General features: G+C 41.2%; 3 protein-coding genes across 5 annotated transcripts; 1 reads left to right on the top strand and 2 right to left on the bottom strand.

The window, feature by feature from the left end:
* Positions 1 to 1,143: 1,143 nt before the first annotated feature.
* LOC311250445 (uncharacterized protein) lies at positions 1,144 to 2,983 on the bottom strand. The gene is made up of 4 exons (XM_084342141.1): positions 2,807 to 2,983; positions 2,496 to 2,649; positions 1,542 to 1,623; positions 1,144 to 1,360 (listed from the first exon to the last, which is right to left on the bottom strand). Exons 1-4 carry the CDS (start codon positions 2,874 to 2,876, stop codon positions 1,298 to 1,300), a joined length of 369 nt encoding a protein of 122 aa, XP_084198267.1. The 5' UTR covers positions 2,877 to 2,983; the 3' UTR covers positions 1,144 to 1,297.
* A 1,036-nt stretch (positions 2,984 to 4,019) lies between these two features.
* On the bottom strand, positions 4,020 to 11,506 carry LOC311249939 (RNA-binding protein with serine-rich domain 1-like). Of its 3 annotated transcripts, none has more exons than XM_084341385.1 (7): positions 11,484 to 11,506; positions 9,668 to 9,814; positions 9,254 to 9,433; positions 8,298 to 8,400; positions 5,890 to 6,043; positions 5,556 to 5,697; positions 4,020 to 5,322 (listed from the first exon to the last, which is right to left on the bottom strand). In XM_084341385.1, coding segments are annotated over exons 1-7 (828 nt in total). In that variant the 5' UTR covers positions 11,486 to 11,506; the 3' UTR covers positions 4,020 to 5,222. The 3 variants fall into 3 exon arrangements, with proteins under 3 accessions (XP_084197511.1, XP_084197510.1, XP_084197512.1); XM_084341384.1 differs by lacking the exon at positions 11,484 to 11,506 and adding an exon at positions 10,553 to 10,595; XM_084341386.1 differs by lacking the exon at positions 11,484 to 11,506 and adding an exon at positions 10,553 to 10,595 and having other exon boundaries at positions 9,254 to 9,427.
* Positions 11,096 to 15,329, top strand: LOC311249938 (solute carrier family 2, facilitated glucose transporter member 11-like). Its single transcript, XM_084341383.1, has one exon. It carries the CDS (start codon positions 11,313 to 11,315, stop codon positions 12,903 to 12,905), a length of 1,593 nt encoding a protein of 530 aa, XP_084197509.1. The 5' UTR covers positions 11,096 to 11,312; the 3' UTR covers positions 12,906 to 15,329.
* The last annotated feature ends 12,406 nt before the right edge of the window (positions 15,330 to 27,735 follow it).

The raw sequence follows: 27,735 nt of genomic DNA, 5'->3' as shown, positions 1-27,735 counted from the left end.
CTCCCATTTCTCACGAGTTGAGGTAATAGATCTAAGACTCTTTCTGTGCACACACAAGAGCCTAATGACTCTTTTCAAAACGTTTGAGCAGAAATGTGTTAAAATCAATGTGAGTGAGCACTTCGCTCCAAAGATAATCCACCTACCTGACAGGTGTGGCATATCAATGTGCTGATTCAACAGCATTGTTTTGCACAGGTATGCCTTAGACTGGTCACAACAATAAGCCACTCTAAAATGTGCAGTGAAATCACACAACACAATGCCACAAGTGTGGCAGGTTATGAGGTTGTCTAGATTTGTGCACCTTTTCCAAAGAAAAAGGAACAACAAGAACACCACTGAGTTTTTTTTTTTTTTTTTGAGCAGTTACTCAGTTATTTTGTTGGTACAGTCTGCATGCAAATACGTTGTCTTCAGTGTTGGCGTGATGTGTTGAAATCACTGAGAGACAAAATGTTTCACTTGTTAAACTACAAACATATCAGCAAAGAAAAGCCTAACTGTGACACATAATTGTCAGTTTATGTCCAGTGTGGAGGATTCAGAGGCGATCTATTGGCAGAAATGGAATATAATATTAATCGTTCTGTCTTTTATTAGTGTGTATTCACTAGAAACTAAGAATCATTGTGTTTTTGTTACCTTAGAATGAGTCGTTCATATCTACGAGAGGGTGCTCTTCCACCGAGTCTGCCTTGCTGCACCGCCATGTTTCTACGGCAGCCCAGAATGGACAAACTCAGCACTGACCCAAGAGAGGGCATGTTTGTTAGATGCCACTTAATCCTACACACTGGTCCTTTAAATGTAGCCCCTTTTAATCACTACTAACATCTGTTAGAAATTCATTTCCCTGAAATTTGTCTTTAAAACTGTAATTTCTGTTGCTGTATGAACCAGGTTAGCTGTTTCCAGTTTCTATGTCATGCTAAGATAACCTGCTGTTGGCTGTGGCTTCATACTTGCATTACAAATATAACAACATCTTTAGGCGAGGACGTGAATGGTGAACTATTCCCTTTAAGATTTTAATGTTTTTTTTCTTATTTTCACTATCTTCTACTGATTTGTAAGGCAGTAATAAGGCTATGAAAGGCTAACATATGCTGTACATTCACCAACTGCACCCAGACATGATTTTTCAGAATGCTCTTTATTAGTTTAGAAGATGTTAAAGATTCCTGCAAAAGCTTTGGTAATATTGTTTAATGTAATTAAAAATAGAGGAAATGAATCATCTCATCCGCGTTAGCTGACAAATTGAACAGAAACTGGTGCCATTGCAGACCTCTGCTCAGAAGATCTGTGTGCCGTGGCGGTTGGAGGCCTTTCCCAGGATTGTGCAAGAAATCCCTCTCTGTGGAGAAAAACAGTTAAGCTTAGACAGTTTTTATATTATAGGATCATTTATGTCCTCCTCCATTGAAGCTACAATTGAATGTGGCACACTATATTCCCTCATACATAATCAGACACTCTGAAACCCCTCCTCGTGATTAGATTATAAACAAGGTTTCCAGCATGTCCTCTAGACTTACCTTCTCTAACTTCTTGAGTCTTTCCGGAAGCCAGCTGGCACTTGGATCCACACAATATGTTTCACCACTCACACCGATTAAACTAGAGGGATGGAAAGACAGAAAATAGACCAGAAAAGCCATGAATATACAGATATAGTCGTGCTCAGGGAATCTTAGACATTTTTGGAAAATCCACTTTTTCGCTTTCATGGCCAGTGTTAGACAATAAGATTGCTATAGCCCCCAAATGTCTGTGCATTGGATAGAGTTAGAACAACAGGATGATAACAAAACCTTGGGAAGTCTATACTCTATGGCAGATGTATTTAACGCCATTTTCAAGGGCCAAATTTGAAAAAAGTGACATTTACATTTCATATCTGACCTGTAGATCTCAGAATTTAAATAACACTGCAATTTTTTTCCTCTGCTTCATTAGTTTTCACAATTGAGAAAGAAACATAATACACAAAAGTATAGTACCATTTCAATCTTAGAAGTAGGTTGTCAGTTTGATTCCCGTAAATTCCCTCTGCTTAACAGCCTGCGTTTCTCAAAACTTTTAAATGACATGAGAGTAAAAATAAAAATTATCAATGGGCCAAAGGGTTGTTAAAGGGCCAAATGGCCCACAGGTATCTAATTGAATAGGTCTGCTGTATGGTGTAGATAACTAACGGTGTACTTAATTAACGCACAGACATGAGAGTGGCATTGATCATCTCATCTTACTTTTGGCAAAAAAAAGCTAACCTTTCCAAAATGCCTCACAATTTATTTCAGGTTTTCTTGGGTGCATTACCCAACATTACAGACAAGTGATCTAACACGTTTCTGGATCATACAGGTGTGATTTTATTCAGTTTGTGCCAAAGACCAAGATGGCGGCTTTCTCCATCACATTATTTCTGGTTTGTCTGCTCATAACTAGCTTAGCCAGGGAACACAGACAAAGATGACCTCCTTACTCACATGAATGCATGGATTTTGCAATTGCGAATTGAGTTTTCCGGCTGTTCATAGCACTCGGTGACACCTTCTCGAACGTGGGCCGGGGACACTGTCAGACAGCACTCGGGAACTGGTAGCAAAAGGGGGGGGCGAGGCCTGGCACGCTGACGCTGCCCTACAATGCAAAACACAGAGAGTAACAGAACTGGAGTGAGCAGCTCTCATCTTCTAGCTATACTGTTCTGGATTTAATCTGTGCCTCAACACAGTGTTATTTGCTATGTCACACTTTCAGGTATACACAAATGACTAGTGTTCAAAGCAACACTCACCTTGCGCGGGAAGGAAAAGCATCATGTTGACGCACACAAAACCCAGTGCACAGATAACGGAGAAATGCATCCTGATGTATCTCAGAGATCTGGTGACAGTAACTGTTAGCGTCGGTTTCTGAACACTAGTCAGAGTCACAGAGGAGGGAAATTCTTGGTATATATATGCAGCCAATATGTGGGAACACACAGCCCTCATTGGTCATTCTAGAGAAAGAGCCACAACAGATGATGACACCTTGTGACTGGGTTGCTTAATGTTCCTCGCTAAAAAACAAAGCTAAGCGGATCCACAGATTTTAAAGGGGCTCTTTGTAACAATTTGTAGTAATTTAAATGTATTAATCACTTTTTGACTGGCCATATTTATGTGGATTGTAATGTGGAGGGAAAAATGAATTCAAAGGATGTGACTTTAAGCACGTTCTCGAGTGCCTCGTCTCAGTGCCGCCCTTCCTCGCTAACAGAGAGCAACGGTCGCTAATGGTAGTTTAGATACGAAGACCCGACCATAAACTAACGACCGGCCTCCAGCACAGCACAGAAGTTCCACGGAGCTCCTTTCATAATGGCACAATGTTTTTGAATCAGACAGACAAAAATGTGTTTTTTTTAATAATTAAAACAATTAACTTTAATGTCAAGCCACTGGTTGAACTAAACAGCCAGCTATACAAAATTTGATTTTAGGGGAACATTTGAAACAAAGCCACAAATGTCTGAAACTTCTGTGAATTGCTAGAAATTGTTATATAGAGCCCCTTTAAAGTCTGTATCGACTTTAATTTTTAAGGAGGAACATTAAGCAAACCAGTTACACGGTGTCATCATCTGCGGTGGCTCTTTCTCGAGAATGAGCAATGAGCAGCCCTCATTGCTCATTCTCGAGAAAGAGTAACACCAGCTGACGACACCATGTGACCGAGCTGCTCTGTGTTCCTCCCTACAGGACAAAACTAAGTTGATATACAGCTTTAAAGGCTTTTTGTAACGTGACATAAAAAATGAGAACTTCCCCGTTCAAGTTAATGCTGCTGGACTGTAGATTTCTTTGTTAAGGACTTTGGTATGTGACTATGTGACTTTATGCATGCTTTGCTAACAGAGAGCAACAGTAGCTAACATTAGCTTAGTCTGCTAACATAAACCAATGACTGGCGGCACAACACAAAAGTTCCAGTAATGTTATCAAATCAGACAGACACAATTCTTACAATTAAAACAATGAACTTTATTTTCAAGCCACTGCTGGAGCTAACACAGCCAGCTATGCAAAATTTGATTTTAAGGGGACAAATTTATCTCAAGCCACAAATGTCTGGATCAGATCCCAGTTTGACACATAAAATTAAGTGGAAAACAGAAATGACATGCATCCATTATTCAATAACCCTCTGACGTCTATGCACTGACAATGTTAAAATGACTGTCACTTTCAGACTCCTATGAAAGCAGGCGTGTGCTTCTTACTGGTATTTGACTTCTTGTGACTCACTCGTATAGCTGCCTCTGTAAATGGGATTGACTGGCTCTGTATGAGGTGGTGGCTGGAGCGTCACTCACACATGAAAAGAGGGATACAAAAAGGATTGTTTTTAAAACTCATACTGATTTAAATCTAAGTTATGACCAGTAGCACCATAGAAAATATGTGATTAAGTAAGAATAATTGATTACACTGAAAGTGAACATCTGGACCCTGCCAGATGGATTTCAACACACTGTGTATCATTTTGTACTGGTGGATTATTTAAAGACTGTGTGTGTTTAAAGTCATGAATTGACTTACTGCCTCAGCGGTGAGAACACAGACACTAAATTGAATCGTGTGATCTCACTAGACGATTCAATCCTCGCCTACATGATGTCAGTATATGACGATAGGTGACTCCAACACATTCAAGTGTGCTTTCACCTGTTTTTATGCAACCGACTCCTAAATGTGTATCAATTTGCATTTTCTCTGTGGACTGTCTGGGAATTTTAGACAGAAAGTTTGCTATTTTCTATGTGCTTTTTCACATGGCTTCTGGGGCAATTCATTTTTAAATTTAACTCCATTCTGACAGTTATTTATACAACAAATAATGAATCAATTTCTTCTCGTTCCAACAGAAAACTATTACGTCGTTACAGTATTTAGAAATAGGAGGTGATAAATGCTTACTTTCTCTTTCAAGATAATGCTTGTTTCCTATAATTTAATAGCAGCATGCTATAATGTTAGCATAGAAAACTGGCGACAGTAACTGACTCAGGGATACAGTCATGACTTTGGTGTCTGTGTTCTCATCACTCAAGTGCTGACAGGCGACCAGGAAAATGTGTATTTCTTTCACATTTGGTTGGTCACACTGACAATCAGAAGGACACAGCATAGGAGCATCGGAGGGGAGGAGGAGGGGTTTCTTTATCACTAGCGGGAGGAGTTGGAACTAGAGCGTGACCGGTGACGGCGCCGCCCGGGTGACCGAGATCGGCGACGTACTGGAGAGCGTCGCCGTGGAGACCGAGACCTAGGAGAGGAAGAGAGAAAGACAGCGTAAGAGAAAAAGCAGGAAAAGAGTGATGTTGAAAAGCAGAACATAACCAGACAAAATGAAAGATTTATATTGGATGTCATAGTAACCAAGAGTAAAAATGGAGGCTGTATTAGAATACAGAGTAGCAGCTGAGGGATAATCTGCATTATTTGTTTCCCTAATCAAAGCACTGCTGCACCTTTTCCTACTCATCACATGCTGCTCACCTTCTCCTCATTCGAGGTGGAGTGCGTCTCCACATGGGTGGTGGAGGAGGCATCCTGCGGGGAGGGGACAGCCTGCGGGGGGGAGGGCGCACTGTGGGTGTCAGCACAGCTGTGACCGTGATCTCCTGACCGTCGATTTGACCTGAAGGGGAAAAAAATCCAGAATTTCAAGATTGGTTAAGGTTTGTCATGTCGACATAATTAAGAAGTGAACACATTTACTTGAGAGATCAATGTAAGTGTGTTATCTACACTACATTATACAATCATAAACAATATGGCTGTCATGCAATCTGTTCCCTTTCCGTGTTCATGTTCCTCTGCATCCTCTTACCTCCGTCCATGTGTTTCAGGGCCTTCTCCGCCTCCTCTGGGGTCTCGAACTCCACGTAGGCGTAGCCTTTGGACAGGTGAGGATGGACGCGGTTCATTGGCATGTCAATCATCTTGATCTTGCCGTAGGTGGAGAAGATCTCCTGAATGTGTTCCTTCAAAAGGCACAACGGAGAATACTTTGAAATTTAGCACTACATCTAGACACATTTATATGGAGTGGATCGTTAGTCTACTGCTTAGTACTGTGAATACAATCCATCCCAGCTCCTTGTATGAAACACTATAGATTATTTTATTATAATAAGACCAAGGAATCACTTTATTCCGTAACTTGAGTAGTAGAGCCGAATCATTCAGCAGGCTTTCAATTACTCGTGTGTGTAAGCACTTCTGTCTGATTGCCATTAGTGTAGTAATTATGCTCCTGTACATCAGGGCGATGGAGCCTGCAAACAGCACACCATAAATCCCTCTTATTTTTCTTCTCTTAAACTGTGCCACTGACTGTTTCCTGTTAGCTCACTTCCATGATCTAATTCAAACACTCAAACAATGGAGAATCGAGGTTACTGCAGGCAATCGAAGCATCTTATTCAAAATATTACTTCCTTTTTGGGTCAAATTTTCTTGTATCAAGTCTTCATTACCCAGGAATAATATGGTGAACAAGATTTTGGGCTGCTAAGAGAGCATGAAAGACTACTTTTAGTGTAATCTGACTCTATGTTATAATACTGCATTGTCATTGTTGCTTGCTCTATAGAAGCAGCACTACCATCAATCTACAAGCCAAACCGCAAACAGTCCTATGCTGTGAGTGTTTGTGAGTGTTAGATACACCTGGCACGTCATGATGTTTCGGATATATGTGATATGTGTGAAGTCGTATGTCTCTTCTGGTTGTAATGAGCCTTCTGTCATCTGCTGCTATCCGGTCTACTAAGAATACTGCACAGCTATATCTAAGAAATTCAAAGCATTTACTGTATTATTATCACTCCTTTATCTATTAGCATACAGTATCAGTACTGATTAGTTGTTTGTTATATGATCACTTTAAACAGGCTATTGCAATGCAATATGAAGAAAACACACAATGAATGCTTTCCTTTAAAAGGAAACTGTGTTCTTCCAACATGAACTTACAGTTACAGTATATCTTGCCCCCTATTGTGCAGGCTCAGTGGGACCATAATAAGAACAAATATAGAAAATGTTACACCTCACCCAGTCAAAGACATTGAATTAGTGCAAAACATCACACTTTAGCTAAATGCAAACAACTTATTATTATTATTATTATACTTATTATTATTTACATCGTATTAGTTTGGTTTTCTTCATATTTATCTAATTTATTCTATTTATAAGGCCATGTTAAGGAGTAACCAGGAGACATTTCACTGCATGTTACTCTGACTTCTATATGTGACAAATAAAGTAATCTTGTAATCTTGTAAATCTAACATTATTAGTCATGCAATAATAACTAATCATCCAATCTCAGTTATAGTTAACTACATCTGCTGGACACAAAATTAACACCATTCAGATGCTGGTGGCTGGTACTGTATGCTGCACTCACCAGCCAAAATAACAATGGTAATTTATTGAGTGGCTGGTAAAATTTCAACATTCACTAGTCTAGCCATTTTGCCAGTGGACAAAAAAAGTTTAAAGTTTGCACTCTGCAACCGCATTGCTTAATTACACTGGGTCTCTAATGACACATTCCTCTATCCTCTCACTCAAACTCAGTGTGATGGTAACCTGGTAAACCTGTAACATTACGTGGTCAACAATTAACCTGTAACCTGCCTGTAACAGTATCACTATGCATTTTTGCACGGTTAACGTTAGCCAATAGATGGTGGCAGCGGAACGTAGATGATTAACGTTACCCGACCTGTTTTTTTTTTTTTTTTTAACGTCATGTCAACACAACAAATGCGACACTTTGCAGTCAGCGCTCCTTTTGTTGGTGCCGTCCTGTTTGAAGTTTTTATAACCAAATGTAATCACAAATGGTACAGCAGCAGCTGCAGGTGTACCGCCGGTCGCCATAGTCATCCGAGGTACTAGTGCGTGAGGCCAGGAGGCGCGCACCCGATGCGTAATATGGTTACCATGGTTACCATGAAAAAACAGAAGTAATCACATTAAGCTCATCAGATGTTTCAGAGTTTCCTCAATATTAATATGCCAAAAAATAACCTAATGATTGTTCACGAGTCCAAGTCATGTCTGAAGTCTCTGTGTGTGCGACTTAAGTGCGACCGAGTCCCCATCTCTGATGTGACCCCAACATAATTTTAAAAAAAAACAAAAGACGAAAATGAAATGTGTTGACTTCTTAAACTGGAAATTGATTTGGGGTCTTTAACATGTGCTGCCTTCTGCCGTTACCTTTATAACATTTCTGGTAAGCCGGCCCAGGTAGACCTTTGTGGGTTTGGGTGTGGGGCTCCTACGTCGGCGGTCTCTGTCGTCCTTCTTTGCTGATTTTGACCTAGTGACATTAACCTTTCAGTTAATATTTAAACCGTAATGAGTTTACTAATAACTACAGGGTGAGACATTCAGGAATTGCTCAGTTAGACATAAAAAAAAAGGCAATGTATTACTACAGTAGAAAGCAGTCAGCACCCCGCAGTTTGAAAAAGCAGCAGGAGGACTGAACAAAATGTACTACAGTCACAAAAGAACATCAACATCAGTTCAGTGCACACTATATTAAGAATATTTTCTATGCTGTACTTTGCCGTCAGACCTTTCTGACAGGGAACAAAAGATGTTATATCGCTCTCTCCAAACTATACTCCTTTAACAAAACCAGGTAATTTTAGCTCACAGGACACAGGAGTTGCTGGTCTGTGACTGCCTTGTTTGGTTAGTTTGTTTGTGTCGTCGTGTGATTTTATGGACGCTGAACTAACCCTTTAAAACAGTGAAGTCACACAATGACACAACTAACCGATCGAGGCAGCAGTAGACCAGCATCTTCCGTGTTCTGTCAGGTAAAATTACTGTTTTTATCAAAGGAGTCTGGTGGCTTTGAAGAGAGCATAGATTGATATAACAGTTTCAGTCTTGCGTGGGTTTAAAATCGTATGTGATTGGATTTTTCTCCCCGGTGTCCTGTCAATTTAAGCTTTGCATTTTTCTTTTAACATGAATATCTGCCATAACATCAGCTAATGGGAATCCTTTAAACAAACAAATAGACATCAGTCCTCATGCTGCTTCTCCACCATTCACTGAATGAAATACACTGACTATGGAGTACCTCACACAACCTCACTTCAAAAACCCAAACCATCCCTTTAATTTTCCGGAAAATTTCATTGTGACTGATTCCGTACTTGGACCGTGAACGCCGTCTGTTGTTGTGGCGCTGGCGGCTGGGGCTTGGTGAGGAGGATGAGGAAGAAGAGGAAGAGGAGCGGGAGCTGGATGAGCCTGAGTGGCTGGAAGCAGAGGAGCTGGAGCCACTGGAGGAGCCGGAGCTGGAGCCCGAGCTGCTGCTGGAGCTGGAGCTGGACCTTAACAAGAGAAGACATGAGCAGTTTGTCCTCCACTGTCTAAAGTAAATGAGGAGGATAAATGCTGCTGTGACCTTGTGTCAAAGTCACAACATGACATCCAATACAGGGCAGCTTTTGCCAAACATTTCCCTTCATCCGATGAAAAATGTATCAATAACAAAAATGCAACAGGGAACAAGCAAATAGGAACCTGGCAGCATTTACTGATATCATATGACAACAGTCTCTGACCTGCTGCTCCCACTGGAAGCACTGCGTCGTGTGCGGTTCTTCTCTCGGCCCCGGCCTTTGTCAGCTCCTTCTTTCGTGGATCCTGACTTCTCCTTACCTCTCTGTTTACTCTTGTCATCCTCCTTCCTCTTGGTTGGGGAAGGCGCCCTGTTGGAGGAGAGGAAAGAAGAACAAAAGTCAGGACTGAGGGCAGTGGACCAACCTTGATGCTCAAACAACATGCAAAATGCACATTTGTAGGCATGTTATCAAAACAGTGACATCAAAACTTCCAAACTGACTGTTGACTAGTAGGTAATCTTACAAGAGTAATGTACAAGTAATTTTAATGCATTGAAATGCATGCACCGTTATAGCTGCACTATTTCTTGGGGTTACACATACAGCATAGATTTAATTAAACATATACAATAATACTGTCTCTGAAGGCATGTAAACACTGATGAATCATCAACTCAAAATGCATGGGCTACAATAAATATGAAAATATATCTAATTTGCTTTATATTTTTTTTTGCACCACACTCAATCACCAGAACGCAAATTAACAACACTGCACTGAATGCATATTTGTCTCATGACTTGTTCGACTATCCAGCTTTCAACACTTCACGTGTTTCCACTGGGACAAGTGCTGATTGACACCAACCAGCCACCCGGGGCTACATCAAATGTTAACGGTAGGCTGCTAGCCAAACACTCGCCCGTGTTAGCATTAGCTCGTGAGCAAATACTGACTCGTTACGTTGTGCAGATAGTCAAATGCGCGCGTTTGAAACCAAAAACCTGCACTCATCAAGAGTTTGAGGTTCTGTCGCTGATTTAAGTCACACAGGGATATTCTCCGCGTAAGAAACGCTGATTGAGGTGGTCGCGTTTACTTACATCTTTGCACCCACTCGCGACAGCGATAGTCGCAGAAAGGTGACGTAGCATTTTAGCCTGACGTAATCAAAAGACTGCGCGCCCGCAGGCAGAGGTTTGGAAATTATATCCCCTGAATCTGGACTGCCAGGGTAGGTTTTCTTCTTCTCCTTTTTATTATTATTATTGTTGTTATTATTAGCATTTCTGAAAGGTATTTCTGTAAGTCAAGCCAAAAGGCAGTACTATGGAAACAATCTGTAAATACACATTCAATAGTTTCTCCCTCACAATCACAAAAAATCTAGGAAAAAACGACAAATATTGTCAATTTTAGATAATTATGCAGACATTGTCATCTCTGTTCGGAGGCTTAACATTTTTTTAAAAAAATAAATAGTTGAACCATTGCTATAATACTACTGTTCAAACTTTTACAATAGTTTGGATCAACTGTGTGACGCACTTTGCCTGATTACTGCGGCAGGATCGACGGAGCACAGCGTACAGTACGTAGATGACAGGTGCCTGACAGGTTATACTGAGGGAAAACAAGTACCAAGTTGAAACCGGTTTCTCTTCCTTTTAAACCACACGGAAACCGCACCGTTAGCTTGGTTATAGCATTAGACGCTGCCAAGTGCTGTAATTCATTCAACAGAAGGTTATCTATTAAGCTAAAGCAAGCATGAGATAGTGCTTGTCGAGATTAAATACTGCATGTCATCGAGTGAAGGGCACACACACGTTTGCTTTTCCTCCAGGGACAGCCAGACGAGAGATGAACTCCACCGGCGACACTGAGCCAACTGTAGCCAGCAAATCCTCAGACAGGACCCTTGCTTTGACTGTGTGCTCTGCTGCCATTGGAGGCACCTTCCAGTATGGCTACAACATCTCAATTATCAACGCTCCTACCAGCTACATCCAGGGCTTCATCAATGACACCTACATGGAACGCTGGGGCACCGGCCTGGAGATGCCTCAGGTGACCCTTGTGTGGACTCTGATTGTATCAGCCTTCTCGCTGGGTGGTTTGTTTGGGGCCCTGATAGGAGGGCCTATGGCAGTCCGCTTCGGTAGGAAGAACACGCTGCTCCTGAACAACTCCTTCCTGTTTGCTGGCGCTGTGTTCGTGCTGACGTGCAGGGTGGCGAAATCATTTGAGATGATCATCATTGCTCGGATTCTGGTGGGGATGAACTCGGGGGTCAGTATGAATGTCCAGCCTATGTACTTTGGGGAGAGCGCCCCCACGCACCTCCGAGGTGCTGTGGCCTTTTCCTCGGCCGTCTTCACTGCATTCGGGATCTTCTTGGGCCAAGTTGTTGGACTCACTGAGCTGCTGGGTACAGAGCCTCTTTGGCCCTACCTATTAGCTAGTAACGCTTTGCCAGGTTTGATCCAGATCCTTACCCTGCCCTGGTTCCCTGAAAGCCCCAGATACCTTCTCATTGACCGTGGCGACAAGGAAGCATGTATGAAGGCGCTTGGAAGGCTCCGTGGTGGGGAGGCTCCTGTCCAAGAGATGGAGGAGATGCTGCAGGAGCAGCAGCAGCAGAAAGCCATAAATTCTGGGTCTCATGCCAAGACGCCCTGGTCCCTGTTCAAGAGTCGTGACCTGCGAGCCCAGCTCAGGACAGTCATAACTGCCAGTTCTGCCATGATGCTCTGTGGCAATGACTCCATCTACTTCTATGCTTACTATATCTTCCTCGCAGCGGGGATCCCTCCAGAGAGAATCCAGTATATCACCATTGGCACGGGGGCGTCTGAGTTCACTGCTTCTATCCTGAGTAATCTTCTGATTGAACGTGTGGGTCGCAGGTACCTTCTTGTGGGTGGGTACAGTCTTATGTCTTGCTGGACTGTAGTCTTCACTGTAGCTCTTAACCTCCAGAGCCGCGGGGTGGCCGGGATGCCCTACCTCAGCATGGCATGTGTGTTCTGCTACATCCTAAGCTTTGGCCTGGGCCCAGCGGGGGTGACGGGGATTTTACCAGCCGAGATCTTCGACCAGGGGGCTCGGCCGGCAGCGTACATGGTCGCTGGCTCGTTTATGTGGATCAGCCTGTTCTTGGTTGGAATGCTGTTCCCCTTCATTGTCAAAGGCCTGGGGGATTTCTGCTTCCTACCCTTTTTGGTTGTGTGTCTGGTGTCAGCTCTGTTTTTGGGGCTCACTTTACCAGAGACTAAGGGCAAGACGCTGGCCGAGATAACTGCGGAGTTTGATAGAAAGAATGGCGTGGAGAGGGAGATGTCAGACACGCAGGTGGACGAGCCCGTTACGCAGCTGGACAAAGCCGTTTCCTTCACTTCCCTCATGCAAGATCCTGACCCTCACCCGACCGTAAGACTGGGGATGGAAATCTGACATCCTCCAGTAATGGTGGAGATGAAACGGGCTGCACCTTCATGGCCTTTTTCATGCAATTTCGGTGATGGATTAAGATTAAGATTGTCTTTATTTATCCCGCAAAGGGGAAATTCACATATTACAACAGCTCGAGGTGCAACAGTACAAGTAAGAATACAAATATGCATAGAACTGTTAAATAGAAAGTAAATAGAAAAACAAGATATTTATAAAAAACAATAAGATATTTACAAAAGCAAACAAGTGGGTGGAAAGTGTTCAGGTGATGACTCCACAGATGAAGCCCAAAGTGTCCTTTTTATGAAAACATTTGTCTGAGGAATGATCGATCATTCAGTTTAGTTCAAATGTCAAATTAAATTATTCGAAGCTTTGTATGTGTTAATCAGGAGCGGAACTCATTAGAATACTTGTGCTGGTGGCTGACCTGACCTCCAATCCCAAAGCAGCAGCAGCAGTATTTGATAAATTAGGAATGAGACTCAAAAATCAACTTTCTTAAAAAATTGGATCCCTAACTTCTCTCTCTTACGACTTTAGCGAGAGATACTGTATCGACTTCTCCGGTAATTCGTATAGTGCAGTATAGTCACAAAGAAAAGGCTTTGTGACAGTTGATGGGCTCTAAAGCGATGACATCAATCTTTTCTCTACAAGGCAGCTCTCTTGCAGCATAATGGTTAACTATAACCTGAATAGGAAAATTCCAAGAAAAGGAATAATACAGCTGCTTTGGTTAATTCGCTTCCAATTTCTTCACAAAACTTGACTTTATGCCAAAGATTTGATCAACATTTTGTTTTACTTTATTTTTATGAATTTATAGTAAGACTTTATTGTACTCTTGAGCTGTATCGAACACTCTGGGAGCAATAAACAGTCTGAAGTGAACAGATAAAGAGCTTGTAAACATGCTCTAGTCTTTCCTGAGTGAAGCATGCTTTAACTGTGCAATGTTAGACACTGCGCTAAACGTGTTGAACCCAAAGTGTGATGGATTATATACCTCCAATGTAGCCGCAAAGCTCATATTCATACCCACTTGAATTGTCTGAAGGTATGGACAATAATAGTGTTTTGCTGTACAGTGGGTAATCATTTGAATTGCATGTATTCAAGGATTTTCCACTCTAATCCAACACGTCTGCACTGTGTTGATAACGGCGCCTGTTTATTGTTTTATATCATTATATTCTCCGCTCCATCTACATGTCTATCCAGCCCAGTGAGCCATGCTTGTGTACGTTTTCCTGTTCAGTGATCCAAGAGGTTACATAGCCTCTCTAAACTCGGTCTACAGACTGGACTGTATGTGTGTTAGTATAGACTCCCACGCAGGTGATCTTTCCTAGTGGTGCTATTAACATCATAATCCCATTTAACCGTCTCTCGAAATGTATTCTGTTTATAGTCATGACTGTGTTACATGTGTACACGTGTATTCATGACTGCAGCTCTGCAGAACAGCCAGTAGATGTCGCCGCTGTCGTTGCTCTCAGCCTCGCTCTCCTCTCCGCGCTCAAACGTAAATCTGTAAATTATCAAAGTGAGTCACAGATGTAACACCCAGGCCAAGATGTAATTCAACAGCTGTCAGCTCACAGGCCTCGCAAGCCTTCTGTTGACCATCTGTCACAGCCTCTGTATGTTGCCTTTCACAGATTATTTCATAGGATGAATCAAGAGACGTCTACTCATTATTTTACATTGTAGATGCTTCTCTTAAGAGTATTTTTTAAAATGAATAATCCGTATCGCCTCACTATTCCTTGAAAACGACTTTCTTGCTGCTTTTCGAAGAAAACGTAGTATTGTCCAAGCAGTTCGACGATGCTTTGCACTAACTGAATGAGATGTATTTATTGTGTGATGCTGTCTTTCCAAAGCATGTTATGACAATGACATTCGATGATGATGTCGATTGTGTAAAAAAATGTTCAGGCTTTATTTTGTATAATTGAGTAGTTAATATATTTTTTGCACACTGAAATTATTTATTCAATAATATTTATTCAATGGGTAATGACTGTATGTGCATGTGAAGGCCCCTCCCTTTCTGCCTGCAGTGGTCTCCTCCTGCAGTTATGTAGCCACACCTGTGTAGGCCTCCACCGAGGCTGTAACTACCAGCCTGGTCTCATTGTCTGTCTCTCTCGCACCACTTTTCCACCAAATGAACTGTTTTTTCAACCGGTATTGTTCATATTCGTTTAACCTTGTTGCTATCTAGCACACCGGCCTGCGTTTCTGACTTCATGTAGGTTATTTGATGTTTTTGCTGCCTTCAACACTTACATACACATTCCTCACTCATCCATACAGACCTCACTCACCACTGATGAAATTCATCAACACACCCCATGTTTTTTGTTATTAGTTGTGTCGGTTTATATTCAATAAAATACTCTGTTTGCTCATCAACCTGACTCGCCTCCCCTCTTCGTCTCGTGCACTGAGACGGTTTGTGACATGCAACAATAAAAAACTACAAGTGCTGGTAATCCACGGCATCGCCTTCTTTGTGATTTTGTTAACTGATTCCGCCAGTCTGATCCGACTGCTTTCTTTATTACATTTAATCACATTACTCTGGCTCCCTGCACTCCTCGCCACTTCGATCCAACCGCTCCCACCCACTCCCATGAAAACTGCCAGCGTAATACTGTTTATTTATGGAAACAAGAGCTGTTGGAGAACATCTAGCTCTGAAGAGGGGGTAACGTTCAAGTGGGATGTTTCACTGGACTCTATTACTACATTTCACAGTAATTGAGCAGTGTGTCCTGGCTATTTGAACTATTGTTATTTGATGGCTTTTATATACTGTAGCTTTGTATTTAATTGTGTGCACCCGGAAAGTAGGTTTGTGTGTGTATGAAAGGGAATATTTCTGCTCTCGCTGGCCTTCAGTTTGTCCTCCAAAATCCACTGGCCTTTTTCTAGTAAATCTAAATAGCACTACTGTCAAAAGTAGGATAAAAAGATTTAGAGATGGAGATGTCAAAAGGGATTCCTAATTAGCAGAACTAGCCTAAGTACATTACACTAAAGAGATACAGTAAGTCTAGGTCAGGCAATCAGGTTAGACATTGTTCTAACACATTCATCTGCACTTTACCCATCACAGTCTGAACACACACCGGTGTGTTTTGGGGCCTTGTTGGTGATTTCAGGCATTTTGTGTTGTTTTATTTCAGAGCTTCGGGCTACAGTGAAGGTCCTCTGAAGGATATCCAGGGTATCACATACTGTACGATAGCAAACACAATGACGAACACATCAGCTGTGGGGGAGACAGCATGCTCTGACCCCAGCGGCTGGGTGAACCACACTTTCTGGGAATGGTTTGATATTTTGAGTTACAGGGTTTTTCACTTTCTTGCACACAGAAACGAGAATAGAAGCTTGAAAACTTGGCAGCTGATTATAAAACCACAAAAAACCAACCTGAATTCCATCCAAATGCTAGTTTTTCTCATACTAGCTGCCACACCAATAAACCATACCTCCATATACATGCAAAAATCCTAATTAAACGTACTGGCTCATTACATTACTGCCATTTAAACAATTTAGCTAATAATTCACGTGAAACTACATAACCACTAAGCTTAATATGAAACCGCCTTTATGCTTTTTGAAATGTAAGAACCGAATTATGTACATTGTTTTGCCATTCAGCATTTGGTGCTTCAAATACTTCCTCAGCACCACCCTTCTCCTTAAAGCCGCTGTAAATGTTGTCCTCTCTGCGTCACCACATGAACGCTCAGCGGTAATCACCATACAAAGCAGCTCTGCACGTTCACGAGCAGACAGGACCGCCGCTTCCTGGAGTTCTCTGTGCTGATTGGATAAATTGGACAGGAATACCAGAAAATGTATTTTCTCTTCTGCATGGCTGGCAGTCATTTACCAAACACTCTGCAACAGTGATTACTGTTTGAATATAGTGCTATTCAACACTTATTTTAATGCAAAATATATCACTTACAGCAGCCTTAATGTTTCAGTTTACATCTTGCGCACATTACTTTCAAGAACTCACATTGGTTACATTGCAAATAATACAGTCTAAAGTATGGGAGTAAATGAGCAGCCCTGCCCAGAGCTGAACTGAAAGGACGTACCTTGATCTGACCCATTGAAAAATAACCGACATCTTGCTGAGCTCCTTAATGTGGATAAAGTGTGTGATTGCGAGAGCATAGGTCTGCAAGCTGTGCTGGCAGCAAGGCCCTTGGGATATTACCCAGTCCTCCTGATTGCTACCCTGCCCTGTCTGAGCCAATATTCTGCAAATAAACTATGCCTTTTCCAATGTCACTTCCTATCTACGAACCAAAAAGAAAACTGATCCAGAACTCAGTATCCAAAGTCCCTCTATTATTTCTGTGGTTCAGATTTTTTCGTTTAAGTAGGCTTGGCTCTGTCATCTTTTTAAATGTGTGAATGTTTTTTTTTACAGCGTTGGAGATGGTACTCTACTATTATGTTCAACAGACAGCTTTCTGTTCATACATTTTACATGAAAGAAGTACGTCACATTTGGCATTTTTACCATATTCTCGACGTACCTGTTCAAAGAGGAGCGCTTGCTCATTTCTACCAAGTGGTGCTTCAGAGTCTTTGGTCTTTTTTTAGGTGAAAGTGGCCTCTGAGAGGTGTCTGGTTCCAGGAAGTGACAGTGAGGGAGAGGGTATGTTACAGCCTGCTGCTTTTATTTGCACCTTCCTCATCGACTGAAGTGTCCAGGTTTCCTTTGGCAACCAGAAGTGCAGTGCAGAAATACTGTGGGAGTTAAGAGCCTTACCTTGAGGTTGTTGCCGAGCACTTGAGAGAGTATACGATGAGGAAATTGAGCTGCGACGGGATGTCATGGGATCAAAAAAGGAGACGATATCAGATGGTATTGTCTCTCCGCCATGGACAAGAATAGTTTCTATAATAAAAGCTGTGTTTGAGGTTTAATCTTTGTATGCCTCTTCATAACAAAAGAGGCTGATGACGCCGTGATGAAGCAGACAGCAGGTCACAGTGGACCTGAGAGAGAGCCTCGCTATCATCATCGTCTCCGATGCAGGCTGGCCAGCGTCTCTGATATGAGCAGATAGCATGGAGAAATTAAGTTGTTATTACTGTTTGACCTTTTGTCTTGGGAAAGACGAGGAGAGACAATGACTTTGGCTTTGTATTTATTCAGTGTTGTTCACTTCATACAGTGGCTATAAATTCACCCACTTGGATGTTTTTCCATTTTATTGCTTTTAAAAATGGAATCGTGGTCAACATAAAAAAAATTGCAAAACAAAAAATGTAAAAAAAACAAACAAAAAAAAATGCTTTAATGTCAAAGTGAAAACAGATGTCCAAAAAGTAATGTAAATTAATTTGAAATACATAATATAAAAGAAGCGGTTGCGTAAGTATGTAGTAACAGCAGTCCAGCCAATTGGTGCTCATAGTCTCACAGCTAATGAGGTGATCACCTGAGTGCAATGAATGTGTCTCAAGTGAATGTAGTATAAAGACACCTGTGTCTGAAGGTCCAGTCACTGGTTAATCAGTACTCCTGGCTACGATTACACCATGAAGACAAAAGAACACTCCAAGCAACTCCGTGGAAAGGTTATTGAAAAGTATAAGTCAGGGGATGGATACAAAAACACTTCAAAACGGCTGTTCACGCCCATTCCCTGTGCAACCTGACACAGCTTGAGCAGTTTTTCAAAGAGTAATGGAATAAAATTGCAGTGTCCAGATGTGCAAGCCTGGCTCAGACCTATCCACACAGACTCAGTGCTGTGATTGTGGCCAAAGCTGAGAGCTGCATCTACTTAATACTGCTAAATACTGACTTGAAGGGTGTGAATACTTATACTATACTTATTTTACATTACATTTACATATTTTTAATTAATTGACATTGCTTTGTAGAAATCTGTTCTCACTTTGACATTAGAGATTTTTTTGGAAATGTTTTGTTTTGTATATTTTTTTGTATTTAGACCATGATTCCATTTATAAAAGCAATTAAATGGGAAAACATCATACAGGCACTGTATATGATGGATTTGCGGTTTATTTGCTGTCTGTGAAATGAGAAGATCAACAACAAGTCTGTTGTCGGCGCTTTGAAGCAACACATCAATATTTTCATTTAAACAATGGATCAAATAATTACATGAAATGTAAAATGTTAACATGTGTTTGTGTACACATACAAACGCCTTGAATATTGCAACAGCCTCTTCTCGCGTCGTAATCAAAAAACTTTAAAACAAGTACAAGACTGTACGAACTCATCTGCCACACTTTTAACCAGAACTAAGTTGTACCATCACATCACACCTGTTTCAGCCTCTTTATTTCTAAATCTCTTCTCTCCTGGCTAAATATTATATTTCAGATCATTTAATCCCTTATGAACCTGTGTGCATGAGTGGTCTTCTGCCTCTTCCAGACTCCAGGATGAAAACTAACAGGACAGAGCTTTAGCTGTCAGGGCCCCACGGCTCTGAAATGACCTTCCAGAGGAAACAAGCCTGTCTAAGTCAGTGTCTTCTTTAAAATCTTTTCTAAAAACATACTTTTAACCATGATTTTATCTAATTTGCCTGGTTATTTTGTTGGCTTTAACTTAAATTTTACTTTTAGTAACATTTTTTAATGTAGCTCTTCTTGTATATTTTATTGCTCATTCGACTATTTTATTTCATTTTATCTACGTAAAGCTACTTTGGTTTGATAAGTGCTCTATAAATAAAGTTTATCAGTATCAGTTGCTGAATGTGTGGCAAGAGGTCACATTACAGTCCAACACAATTGCATATTTAACCCAAAAGACCTCGTAGTTGATTCTGATAGATATTTTGTGCCAGTGTTTAACTGTTTATAGTTGGGGTAGAGTTATTATCAGGGCCGATATTCAGCATTTATTCTAATTATCGGTATCTATGATTTTTCTGTCAGATTGCTGATAAATAAACTAAACTAATTTTCTCACATAATGTCCCACCCACAAGAAATTCTGATTAGTAACACGTCACAGTTCATAGCCTATGAGCACTTACATCTGCAAAGTAAGTAGTAACTAAAGTTCTCAAATGAATGCAATGGAGAGGAAGTATAAAGTGGGTTTATTCCATCACAGGTTATTAAAAATGTTGACACTAAGATTCTCATTTTTACCGCAAATGAACATCGGTCCCAAATGTCGATTTTCAGTCTCCCTGGTTTCTAATAATCGGCATCAGTATCAGCCCTGAAAAATCCATATCGGTCGACCCCTACTTTTTAGACCTAGTACTTTATTCTGATAGATATTTTGTGCCTGACAGAATGAGCTGCCTTATTTTTGTATATTTATAGATTTTTTTCTATGTAGTAGTTAAAAATAAGCTAGCTCATTCTGTCAAGCATAAAATATCAGAGTAAAGTAATTGGTCTAAAAAGTAGGGGTCGACCGATATGGATTTTTCAGGGCTGATACTGATGCCGATTATCAGAACTTTTTAAAAACTTTTTTCAGATAGAATGTGCTAGCTTATTTTTTTCAAGTTTTTAGATATTTTGTGCCAGTTAGAATAACTTTGCCCGTGTTTAACTATTGATAGGCCTAGTAGTTTATTCTGATAGATATTTTGCGCCTGATAGGTGGTAGCTTTTTTTTATTTTTTATTTTTAACTTTCCGTAAACCTATTGGTTGTATTCTGATAGATATGCCATGAGACTCCCCATGATGCACTGAGCTCCTCTCTCCTCCTCTTCCTCTCTGTCTGTCCCATTAATGTATGATACTAACTTGGCTTCTTCACCAGAGTGTCTGTGCTTTCTCATGCAGCAGGTTCCCATTGATCGCGGTTGGTTCTGCTGCTGTAGTCCTGCGGTCCTGTGGTTGCTGTACAGCAGGGCAACATCACACATAATCCACAGCCCCAGAACATTTGTCAGATTACTGTAAAATGAAACCCAGAAACGCAAAGAACTACTGAGAATCAAAAAGAATAACACATTTCTCTGTAATATTGTAGAATGATAACAGTTTCAGGTTCTCTGAAGTGCCATGATTACTCATTAGAAATGTGACAATATTCCAATAAAGTTATTATTTATGTCACAGTGTCATTTTTTACTGTCTACAGGGAGCCGCTACAGAGTTTGTCATTAGACAACATCAACACCACAGTCTCTCTCTCTCTCTCTCTCTCTCTCTCTCTGTTATTCAGCTTAATGAGCTACTTTTCAAAATCCAATAAACTCCTGATAAAGCATCCTTGCTTTAAATCTCAGTTACTTTAATTTAATAGCCATGAGTGCTTATTAAACTGTCTGAAGCTAGTGTATGTTTGAAGTGTCTTGATGAATGAGTTTAGTTTAGGCACCTGCCAGCCAATCAGGAGCAAGGCTTTCCATGGACATAGTATAATACAGACTTAACTTTGTGTAAGGGTTTTCCACCCAGCATGAAACTGTACGCTGCACTGTTTTTGGGTTTCTTCTAGCAGCAGCAGGACTTGACAGGAAGTCGTGAATTTTTGAAGCCATCATCGCCCACAAACCACATAAAATGATGATACTAAGAGGTGACTTTGAGAAGCTGATTTTTAAACTATCCATACATATTTGGCCTGTACAAAAAGTCTTGGTTTTCTTTCAAGTTGATAGCAATGGCTGCAACCCAACCCTGGAGGTCAACTTAGACCGTCAGCACTGCCGTGTTGCGTCATGTGACATGAATCTGATGCCACAGAGATCCTCTCTATTGCCCTTGTAATTTGCGACTTAGGCCATGTTCAGACTGGCAGGCCACATATTAATCCATCAGAATGGTGTGGGAGACCACACTGAGAACGGTCTGCGGACAGTCACGCTGAAATCAGTTGTCCGCGCCGCGACTTGACGGAGCGATTGTTTCCGTGAGGGAGATAACGCCTGTTCACTTATCATGCTCCTGTGATGGAAAGCCGTATCACCAGCATACGTAGTTACTGATGTTACCTACGTTGTTACCGCAGCAATCAATGCAGATAGACTGGTGCTCTCTGATCACTAACAAATAACAATGTGTGTGCGGACACTGTGTTTGCAGATCTGATTTTTGAGGAAGAACTCTGATTTGCCTTCTGTCTGAACGTAGCCTGAGACTTGAGACGGATGCACTTTTATACAAAATCTTGCTTAGCTGTCATTACCTGCCATCATATTCTTTATTCTGTTGAATTTTGTGAGGGAGAATGTTTGCACGTGACAACACACACTAAACTGCCTGTGTGTAAGTGTGTGAGAGAGAGACACATACTTTCATCAATAGCTCTCCTTCCTCATGGCCCCTGATCTGTGTATCTGACAGCGGCAAGGTCATCAGGCATCACTCAGGGACTTCAGGGAGAATGTAATCTTATTTAACCATAAAATCGATTTCCTGATGGCCTTATTGACCTCTGATGGGAACCAGATGAGACCAGATAGATCGAGGAAGAGAAAATGAAGATGCCAAAATCATAATAACTCACAACTGTACCATTTTCCTAAATGTCACCTGTAGATGAATACTTTGGAGGGTTGTCGGGTAAACAATGCGAATTCACTCTCACAACATGACTGGCACCCAGGGGAGGTCCAGGGCATTTCAGTGGAGGTGATTGATGTCGCGCAGCCACCGAGAGGGCAGTTACAGCGGGAACACGGCTCCCGGGGCGCCCCCCCTGCAGGTTCCTCTGGATATCATGACAGGGTGATGGAGAAAAATCGCCTCTCCCCTCTCCTCCATCACCTCTCACTGGGAGAGAATGCATTTAGCAGTGAATCAGAGCCATTCTGAATATAATGAGGCACCTGGCAAGCACTCTAACAGCAGACTTTCATCCAATTTGGCCAGAGCTGTCATCATCTCAACATAATGGAAGGTCGGTCGTCTGTAGAGAGTGAGAAAGATGTTTGCTGGGGGGCCCAAATATGTTTGTCTCTGATTCGGTATTGTCAACTCAGAGAAGTGTTTGCATTCGCACATATGCCATGAAGCTGTTGGTCTGAGCAGGTACTTAGTGGCTTGTATTCCTGGATCACTGTCGTTAAAATGTATAGCAGCAAAAAGTCAAATATAACCATAGAAGTACAGTTAGACACGAAGCAAAGAGACAAGAAACAGTTCAGAGGAGAGTGCAAGTAGAGGATTAGGTTGACTATGTATTTCCAGTTGACTGTTCTCTAGCTAAATCTTCCCACGAACAGCAATCATCCTATTATAACTTCAGATTGTAAATGTTGGCATTTCTGGCTAACTACAGTCGCACTAGCACTATTATCAAGGCCAGCAAGTGTTTCGTATTACATTATCTAGTGTGGTTACAGGTAAAGTACACATAAAAAAAAACAAATCTTCTTACACTCATCCAAGATAGCATTATGTCTGGCAAACACATTAGTCCTTACCCAAAAAACTTTTTGTTGTTGTAAAAAAGGGAAATTCAACCGTAGAGCACAATACTTGTTATCACATCCATGGTCACATTGTGCACCTATTTAACAAATTGTGCCCACAAAATTGACAAAAAAATCCATTCTTTGTATTATATTAAATATTTATATATAATATTAAAATTCATAGTTTGAATTTCTTCTCCAAAACTACGTAGTGCTCCTTTAAGTGTGCTTGCATAAGCTTGAACCAACCAGTTTCAACCAATGATATCATGCCATCCACCATCAGAAGGTAAGTGAGTGGCACAGAGCTAAGATTTCACGTCAGAAGGACGCTGCTGGAGCACAGTGTTTCACTGATTAATGTACAAAAGCACAAATGTATTACTTTCACGTATTTGGGTGGAACTTGATTATATTTTATGCAGACAGTGTTTTCTGGTTTTCCCTATAATGTCCTCTGGCTGAGCCCTTGGTGATTTAAGTTTCCTGATGAACAGATGGCTTTACTTGTTGCTAAACTAACCGCTAACAGTAGCTAACTGTACCGGGCTTCAAGTGATCACGGCCAGTGTTGATGCCAAACACAAACTTTGACCACTGGAAATCAAGTTCTGAGATGGTCTACGGAGTTTAGTTGCTGTTAGACAGTTAACGGTTTGCTAATTTAGTCATGCAGCTAACATTAGCAGTTCTATTAGCAGACTAACATTTGGCCTTGGGTTGCCAGAAACTAAACCCAGAAAGAAAACCACCTTGGTACTGTTCCCAGTCACGACATTGGCTGCCGTCAGGCTGAGATGCTGCCATGTGTAAGAGTATTTGACAGGCCCGCTTACCACTTAATAGGCTTTGTTCCCTGGGAGCTACCAGTCAGGGAGTCAGGCTTGACATGTAGCTGCACGGTGGGGGCTGCTAACACTACTGCCTGCTAGAAACACCACTTAATATCCTCGACGAGTCCCTCCCTACCTGACGGTTCAACAGGAAACGTGTAAATATGAAGAAGCAAATAACACTTCTGTTTCAAGGGGACTGCTGAACCAGTGGTTTCAACTCATGAAGCTAAAGTTTGCTTAATTAGCTCGCTAGCAACAGCTGACAGCTGATACCTTTGTCTGGAATCAAGGACCCATTTTAAAGTAACATGTCTGCCACTGCATTGTAATCTGGATATGCACCTGGTTTTTGTTATTGTCGAACATTTTCAGCAATTTTCAGCAATTTTCAGCATAGATTAATTTCATATGCACACACACGCACACAGACACACACAGGGGTGTGGTGGTGTTATGTTTTGATGATTTAGAATTTCTCCTACAATTTGAAGGACAGTGTTTCTTTGCAGCAGAGATGAGAAATTTAAAAATCCATTAGATCATATGAAATATGCAACGCTGAAAGCAGGAAAACGGCTGCTTTTCTTACTTTATGAAAAGGACAGGCTGAATATGGGGAAAGAGTATTGAGATTTATTAGATGGACCGAAGCTGTAAATGAATGTCCTACAGTACAATGGCATTTTTCAATGTGAAGCCTCGATCTAGGTTTTGTCACAAGTAGTTTCTGTCATTTTTCTAATTTGCTTTTTGGTGGCCGTGCCACAGGAAGCTGAACTGCCATGACAGAAGACACCCGCGTTCCAGTCATCATTTCCATAACAGAAAATGATTCACAAGGGCTAAATTGGATGGTTTAAAATGTGGAATTCAAAAGACCCTCTGCAGCACCGAGCCTCAAAACCAATGAGTCTTTGATTCATCTGTTCAACCAGTCTCAGCCAGCTGTGGCTGTAACTTGGCAGCCTCAGAACCGCGGAGGAGACAGAGATATGACTGTGTATTGTACAATTTTTGACTCCAAAACATCACTCAAAAGTTATTGGTTGGATGCAGTTGAGTCCCAAATTACTTATATTCAAATGTGCTGCTAGTGAGTTGACTTTAGTTATTTTTTAATTTATTATTTATTCATTTTTGTGGTCAAGTATCAAAAGACTTCCACTAAAACTTTTTAAAAAACCTTTTGTTAAACCACAACTACAGATTGATGACGGCAGTGAGCAGCTGTAATTGTCATGTGTGATGTAATGAAATCTATGCAAAACTTCTAATCAGGAAGAAATGAAAATCATAGCAGCGTGCAATATAATACTAATCACTGCTCATTAAGGGCGACAGGAAATAATTATTTTACGGGCCATTCGGTTTGTCTTTAGCACTGAGTGTTGTGGAGGGTGAGAAAGAAATCTTTGATTAGTTTTCTGGCTGTGCTGCTTCGCTGCTCACCTAATTTTCATTAATTGAATTATGGAGAGGAGAGGGCTGGTGGCTTGTTGAAAGTTTCAGTGGCTGACAGACTTTTATTACTTGAGCTGCCACTGAGGTAAAAATAGTACATACAAAAGCCGTTTTCAGGGCTTAAAGTTTCTGGACAGCCTGGCTGTCTGTGATGTGAACAAGCAAGCTAGACAAGCATGCATAATAGAGGCAGAGAGCACTGGAGCCTGGATACTGTTTTTGTTTTTGCTTTCAGAGATGCCTTTCATTTATTTTCATTCGCACCAAATTTGGATTGATATTCCAAGGGGGAAAAACAAACGGCTGACGAGATCACAAATGATCTTGTTTTATCTTGTTTGCGTAATTCGTATAAAAGTGTAAGAACAAGAAAATGTGCATATATGGGCGTTTATGTGCCGGACTGTTGATGACTAGTTCTGCTGGTTGCCTGGCAACCTCACAGTGACGATGAGATTGGAGGAAGTCACAGCATCTGGTCAAAAAGTAATCCAGCAGATAAACCCACATTTGGCAAAAAGACCCATTGATCTAACCCCGACCTCCTCCTTCTGTTCACATTTTTGGACATGTGCAAAAATGACTGATACTTAGTCTCAACCCTCTGCATCAATCTCCTCATTTAACTGTCAGCACAAATGCAAATATAAGTTTATTTACAAGTATCTTTTCCAGAATGACTTACTATTCCTTCTAAGGTTGTTCCACCAGAAGACCTTGGTTAGTATGATTATACACATATATATATATATTTATACATACATATACAGTGTATAGCATGTAGCTGTAAAGACCAATTTTACTTCTCAATATATCAGGCTTCAAATGACATCATGAACTTCAAATACATGAATGTGGTACACCCTAAATAGTTCATGAAATTCAAGCCCTCATTTTGGCACAGCAGGTTCTTGAAACATGATATGTGGTAAATAATGTATGCACAACCTCAAAAACTATGCATTGTAGTTGAAGTAGGTAGTATTGTGGTTATTTGGTATGTAGTAATTGTAGTAATTTAAAGATGTCTGGAAGATTGGCAACCTGTTGAATTCAAACAACAAATAACAGGCAGCATAACACCAGCGTAACTGCTAACAGCTTTTAACTGTAGCTTTGGTTAACTAGTCAGCACAGTTAGCCATGCAGCTAGTAATCCGAACTGGGAGTTTGGAGCTCTGGGAAAATGTTGATTTTGTTTATACTGCTTGCACAGGAGTGTTGGACCGCAGAAAGGAGGACGTTTTCAGGCCCAGGACGAGGTGACCAAGTGGGGATTGCTGGCAGGGTGTGGTACCAGATCCGAAGTTAGGCCAGCAGGAAACGGAACCGGGCTCAGCAACCTCTCAGCAAACATGGACGCACCAGGACCAAACACAGACTCGGAGACTGACTGAGGCCAGTTTTACAACAAAGAATCAGTACAGCTGTGATTTACAGCAACCTTGACCAGGCCTTGTATTCTGGGCACGAAAAAGGAATGGTGGGTTCAGGAGAGGCTGGTTGGGTATGAGTCAGTGCCTGAGCTATACTATTAGACTATCACCTCTTGAGGTACAAAGTGTGAGACAGGATGGGCCGGGGCTAGCTGGTTAGCATGCACTCAGTTCTTACATATTGTATCTTTAAAACCTAAATGCTTTTATTATTAAAAAACGCTCAAATGCAACAAAATAAGTTGGAGTAAATTACAGTCAGGGGATGGTGGGAGGCTCTCAAGTTTAAGAAGGTGACCTCAGCGGGACATAAACCAGTTTGTTGCTATTGTGTGAAAAACCCCAAATGTTAACATTGCAGGAAATAGAACCTGTTTCACTCCATTCTTGTTCATTTTAGCACTATAAATCATTTTATACATGACTCAATTCATCATAAGTGTATTTATTTCTAATTCTCCACCCACCCCTAACTTTGCCCTTGTTGCTCTTTTCTCTGAGCAAGTCTGTCTGCTGGTTCGGTGTAATGCTGTTGCCCTTGTGCCATCCTCCCTGCCCAGACACCGGCCATCTGGCCCCACTACGATTGGTATGCATTAACTGTGACCTCCAAGAGAAACATGTGCTGAGTCATTCTGTGGCCTCTGAAAGCATTTATCCAGGGTAGA

Source organism: Pagrus pagrus, assembly GCF_965226575.1.
Source record: "Pagrus pagrus genome assembly, chromosome: 21".
NCBI lineage: Eukaryota > Metazoa > Chordata > Actinopteri > Spariformes > Sparidae > Pagrus > Pagrus pagrus.
This window is presented reverse-complemented; position numbering and strand designations above follow the sequence as displayed.

Bases quoted from the DNA above. Each gene is read 5' to 3' on its own strand.
- LOC311249939 (XM_084341385.1), bottom strand. The intron at 9,434-9,667 runs GTCAGAGACTGT...TCTCTTGTTAAG, and splicing joins GCTTCCAGTGGGAGCAGCAG to GTCCAGCTCCAGCTCCAGCA. The intron at 6,044-8,297 runs GTAACGGCAGAA...TGCCTTTTGAAG, and splicing joins TTACCAGAAATGTTATAAAG to GAACACATTCAGGAGATCTT.
- LOC311249938 (XM_084341383.1), top strand. From the start codon at position 11,313: ATGAACTCCACCGGCGACACTGAGCCAACTGTAGCCAGCAAATCCTCA.
- LOC311250445 (XM_084342141.1), bottom strand. From the start codon at position 2,876: ATGCATTTCTCCGTTATCTGTGCACTGGGTTTTGTGTGCGTCAACATG. The intron at 2,650-2,806 runs GTGAGTGTTGCT...TTTGCATTGTAG, and splicing joins GCTTTTCCTTCCCGCGCAAG to GGCAGCGTCAGCGTGCCAGG. The intron at 1,624-2,495 runs GTGAGTAAGGAG...CCATCCCTCTAG, and splicing joins TGCAAAATCCATGCATTCAT to TTTAATCGGTGTGAGTGGTG.